The following is a 5,625-nucleotide window of genomic DNA, read 5'->3' on the forward strand; positions in this document are numbered from 1 at the left end:
GAGGTTGCAGTGAGCCGAGATCAACCACTGTACTCCAGCCTGAGTGACAGAGCAAGATTCTGCTTCAGAAAAAAAAGAAAGAGATGAGGTCTCGCCCTGTTGCCCAGGCTGGAGTGCAGCAGTGTGATCGTAGCTCACCACAACCTTGAACTCTTGGGCTCAAGTGATCCTCTTGCCTCAGCCTCCCGAGTAGCTACTACTACAAGCACTATGCCTAGCTAATTTTTTAAAAAATTCTTTGTAGAGATGGGGATCTTGCTATGTTGCCTAGTCTGGTCTGGAACACCTGAGATCAAGCGATCCTCCAAAGTGCTGGTATTACATGCGTGAGCCACTGCGCCTGGCCCAGCAGAGATAATTTGAGCATCAATAAGAATAACTGGCCAGGCGCAGTGGCTCACACCTGTAATCCCAGCACTTTGGGAGGCCGAGGCGGGTGGATCACCTGAGGTCAGGAGGTGGAGACCAGCTAACACGGTGACACTCCGTTTCTACTAAAAATACAAAAAATTAGCTGGGTGTGGTGGCGCATGCCTGTCATCCCAGCTACTCGGGAGGCTGAGTCAGGAGAATCACTTGAACCGGGGAGGCGGAGGTTGCGGTGAGCCGAGATCACACCATTGCACTCCAGCCTGGGCAACAAGAATGAAACTCCATCTCAAAAAAAAAGAATAACTTCAGTGTAATACAGAGGAAGCAACCTGAAGTTCCCCCTGATCCTCAGGGATGGGGTGGGGGTGTCTTCCATCAGAGCAGCTCCCGGGGGCGCCCCTCTTTCTCTCCCCCAGCAGCCCCCATCCACCTGCCCAGGCAACTCACTGTGCATGATGGCTTGGATCTCATACTGGGGCCGCAGGATCAGGGAATGCCAGGGCAGGGTGGGGCAGGTGAGGACGAGGTCCTTCAAGGCTGGATCCTGCAGGACCTGGAGCAGAGTTCGAGGGGTACCGGGCTCCCATTTCCGGAAGGGCCCCTTCTGGGACAGGGGCAGGTGCAGGATGACCTGTTGACCCTCCACGCCCAGGACACAGCGGGCACAGCGCATCCCGAGGTGCATCACCACAGCCTCAAGCATGAGGAGCTGGTCCTCAGTCACCACCATGCCCTCGGTGACAATCCTGTGGGTCGACATGAAGCAAGTGGGCAGCTGCTTGGAGCTCTGAGTTGTGGCAGAGACCAGCTCCTCCAGGGTTTCGTAGCTCTGTGGGGTGTTGAGAGGAGTGAAGTAGCCTGTGGGGGACAGCAGGGAGCAGGTGGATCATTGTGGGGTGTCAGAGTGGGGCAAGGCCCTTGCCAAGTCCGGACCCCAGTCTGGCCCTGCAGATGACCCAGCCAGAATCCCCCGGGAACAGGTGTCAATGAGGGATTTGCATCTGGACATCTGGGCTGCAAGGCTGAGGGACACAGGGCAAGAAAGTGGCGATGCATGAAGGGACAGGGAGAGACAGGAAGTAGGGACCGAGAGAGACTTGTCACCAGAGACACAGAGAATGGAAGAGGGACACATTCCCTGACAGACACACTAGACTTCCACACTCTCCTAGCTCCTGACCCACCTGCCTCTAACTGCCATCTTAGCCTTTCCTCCAGAGGCCTCCCCATAGCTCTGATCTCATGCATCCAAAACCTACCGTCCCTCTCTCCCAAACTAACATCCCAGGAGCTGCTGGCCAGAGCCACCTCAGACCACCCACTTTACCCCTGCATCCTGGCTGCCACTACTGACTGCCCAACTGCCCCCTCACCCCCTTCCTCCAGCCCCCACCCATTCACCACCAGCTGGCCTAAATACCTCGATTCCAGACATGATACCTCTTTGGGGAAGCAGATTTTCCCTGCCCCAAACCCACAACCTGAAGCTAATCGAGGAAACACCGCACAAGCCAGGACTGAGGGATATTCTACACAAGCACTGGTCTAGATGCTTCAAAATGTCAACATCATGACAAAGGCAGAGGAACTGCTCCAGTCTGAAGGAGAATGAAGAAACAGGACAATTGAATATGATGTGTGATCTAGGACTAGACTCTGGATTGAAAAACTGCTATAAAGCATATTATGAAGATAGTTGCTGGAATTCAACTATAGACTGTGGATTAGGCAGTAGTACTGTACCAAAACTAAATTTCCTGAATTTGATCATTGAACCATGTGAATGAATGTCCTTGTTTTGGGGAGATACTATAATATTTAGGGGTAATATATAGATGTAAAAGAGATCATGTCTGCAATTTACTCTTAAACGATTCAGAAAAAACATATCCATATATACACATATAGTAATACATTCATATGTGTGGGTGTATGTGTGGAGGGAGAGAAACACACGTAACACATGTTTAACACTTGATGAAGAAAAAAGGAAACCTGAGACTGTTTGTGGCCAGGTACACTGGCTCACACCTATGATTCCAACACGTTGGGAGGCTGAGGCAGGAGAACTGCTTGAACCCAGGAGTTCCAGACCAGCTTGGGCAATATAATGAGACCTCATCTCTACAAACAATTTAAAAATTGGCTAGGCACGTTGGCTCACACCAGTAATCCCAGCACTTGGGAGGCTGAGGCGGGCAGATCGCTTGAGCTCAGGAGTTGGAGACCACCCTAGGGAATATGGTGAAACTGTCTCTACCAAAAATACGAAAAAAATGCCAGGTGCCGTGGCTCACACCTGTAATCCCAGCACCATTTTTTTTTTTTTTTTTTTGAGACAGCGTCTCGCTCCGTTGCCCAGGCTAGAGCGCAGTGGCACGATCTCGGCTCACTGCAAGTTCCACTTCCCGGGTTCACGCCATTCTCCTGCCTCAGCCTCCCAAGCAGCTGGGACCACAGGCGCCCGCCACCATGCACGGCCAATTTTTTGTACTTTTAGTAGAGACATCTCGATCTCCTGACCTCGTGATCCGCCCGTCTCGGCCTCCCAAAGTGCTGGGATTACAGGCTTGAGCCACCGCGCCCGGCCGCCTCTTAAAATAATTGAGCTCTGGCCAGGCGCAGTGGCTCACGCCTATAACCCCAGCACTTTGGGAGGCTGAGACGGGCAGATCATGAGGTCAGGAGATCAAGACCGTCCTGGTTAACATGGTCTAGGTTTAGTAGAAACCCTGTCTCTACTAAAAATACAAAGAAAAACAAAACTTAGCTGGGCGTCGTGGCAGGCACCTGTAGTCCCAGCTACTCAGGAGGCTGATTCAGGAGAATGACGTGAACCCAGAAGGTGGAGCTTGCAGTGAGCCCAGATCACGCCACTGCATTCCAGCTTGGGTGACAGAGCGAGACTCTATCTCCAAAAAATAAAAATAAATAATAATAATTGAGCTCCTTGGGGTCTCCTGAGCACCAAATGTGCACGTGCTACTCCCTGTGGCTGGGATCTTTCTTCTGGTTCAGATGCCACCTCCTCCAGGAAGCCCTCACAGACCCTGAGGCAGGTTACTCTTGCTCAGAGCCCTCTCTAAAGCTTATGCCTCCTTTTACTGTTGCCCTCCTCTCACTGTCATCCCGGAAGCTCCCCACTGGAGAGGGTGGCACCTGGTTCATCCTGAGCCCCACACCCACAGTCCCCCACACAGAGCTTGGCACACATGGGTGTCTGCAAATGTTTGGGAAGTGAATGTGTGAGTGAACACAGAGATAGGCACCTGGACAGGGCTTGGAACAGAGGCAGGTGTGACCAGAGACCGAGAGGGAGAGGGCGCAACCGCTCTGAGTCCAGGGCATTGCAGACCCTCTGAGGACATCCCCACCCTTGAGGCTGGGTTGTGGTGGATATGTGGTGGATACTGTGGTGGATATGAGGGCCTTGGGAGCAAACCCAGAGGGGAAGGAGTGACTGCTGGACGTGGCAAGCCCACGAGCAGCTGGCAGATGTGCCAGGAGGGTGCCGGGGCACGTGGGGAGGCAGAGGTGCCCACCTTACCCTTGAAGTTGCGGGGGAGCTCCATGGTCTGGCTGGTCCTCGGGTTCTCACAGACCACCTTCTGGAGGTGAACCTGGGTGACCTTGATCAGGTCCCCTGTGGAGAGGCAGCACTCATTCCCAGAGATCTCATAGATGGAGCCTGCGGAGACAGGGACTCCGTTTCCCCACTGGACAAGGGCCAAGCACTGGGCAGCCTGTGCCCCAGGGCCCAAGAAGCTCTGCTCTGCCATGCCTTTGCACATGGTGCCTGCTGCCTGGCATGCCCTGCTCTGTCGTTCCTGCCTCATTCCCACAGATCCAGTCATCCTCAGCTGTTCTTGCCCCTCCTAGCATCAGTACGCCCCACTGTGGCACACTTCTCTGGCCTTTTTCACCCCTGTGCCTCCTTCACTGAATTCCCAGGCAGGGCTGATCCATCTCAACATCACTGCTGCCAGCACAGGGCTTGGCCTCTGAGTATGTGTTAAGTCCACAAATCGGTAAATAACCCAGTGAATCACCCTCTCTGAGCCTGAGGGAGTTGGGATTCCCTTAGTGTACAGCTAAAAAATCAGGCTCAGAGAGGGGTCAGTGGCTCCCTGGAGATCACCTGGACCCAGAGCCGGTACCCAGCCCTCCTAGCACCCTGGAAAATAGAGGGACACTGACAGAGTGAGGCCAGTGGGCAAAGGTCTGCTTTCCTGGTTTAAAGTGTGTAAGTGGTGTCAAGAACACAGAAGGTGCTCAATAAAGATCTCTCCTGGCCGGGCGTGGTGGCTCAAGCCTGTAATCCCAGCACTTTGGGAGGCCGAGACGGGTGGATCACGAGGTCAGGAGATCGAGACCATCCTGGCTAACACGGTGAAACCCCGTCTCTACTAAAAAATACAAAAAACTAGCTGGGCGAGGTGGCGGGTGCCTGTAGTCCCAGCTACTCAGGAGGCTGAGGCAGGAGAATGGCGTAAACCCGGGAGGCGGAGCTTGCAGTGAGCTGAGATCCGGCCACTGCACTCCAGCCTGGGCGACAGAGCGAGACTCCGTCCCAAAAAAAAAAAAAGATCTCTCCTGCATACACGAAGTGCAGTCTCTCCGTCCAGCTAATGGAGGACAACAGACTATGTGGCAGGACCTTGAGGCCACCTGACCCCAGCCCCACCCACAGGGCAGCCCCAACTTCAGTCCTGAGAAACTGATGAAAACCTCCCCACGTACCCCCAGGAAAACACCCCCCGGTCATAAATCACAGTCCGTTTACAATGTCAGGGCGTGGGCCTTCCAGTCTGCTGAGAACAGCAACTGTGATGCTACAGATACCCGGCATGATGCCAAGGGCTACTGACGCGTCACTGTATTTAAGACCCATGACTGCTCTTGCGGAGACAGGCAGTTTCAATTTCCTACATAACGAAACAGCTGGCTGGGCGTGGTGGCTCACGCCTGTAATCCCAGCACTTTGGGAGGCCAAGGCGGGTAAATCACCTGAGGTCAGGAGTTCGAGACCAGCCTTGCCAACATGGTGAAACCCTGTCTCTACTAAAAATACAAAAATTAGCCCGGCATGGTGGCAGGTGCCTGTAATCCCAGCTACTCAGGAGGCTGAGGCAGGAGAATTGCTTGAACCCAGGAGATGGAGGTTGCAGTGAGCCGAGATCAACCACTGTACTCCAGCCTGAGTGACAGAGCAAGATTCTGCTTCAGAAAAAAAAGAAAGAGATGAGGTCTCGC

The 5,625-nt window shown here is 53.6% G+C and overlaps 1 protein-coding gene across 6 annotated transcripts in view; it reads right to left on the reverse strand.

Moving 5' to 3' along the window:
- Positions 1-5,625, reverse strand: part of THEMIS2 (thymocyte selection associated family member 2) — a 13,984-nt gene that overhangs the window by 5,881 nt on the left and 2,478 nt on the right. For 3 of the 6 annotated variants that reach the window (XM_011955537.1, XM_011955535.1, XM_011955533.1), the window contains exons 2-3: positions 3,920-4,060; positions 820-1,230 (exon numbers count right to left, since the gene is read on the reverse strand). In XM_011955537.1, the coding sequence (XP_011810927.1) occupies positions 820-1,230; positions 3,920-4,060 (552 nt within the window). Of the gene's footprint in view, positions 1-819; positions 1,231-3,919; positions 4,244-5,625 lie in introns of those variants that run through there. The other 3 variants (XM_011955536.1, XM_011955534.1, XM_011955538.1) reach the window with 3 other exon arrangements.

This window comes from Colobus angolensis, unplaced genomic scaffold (genome assembly GCF_000951035.1).
Source record: "Colobus angolensis palliatus isolate OR3802 unplaced genomic scaffold, Cang.pa_1.0 Scaffold4, whole genome shotgun sequence".
NCBI lineage: Eukaryota > Metazoa > Chordata > Mammalia > Primates > Cercopithecidae > Colobus > Colobus angolensis.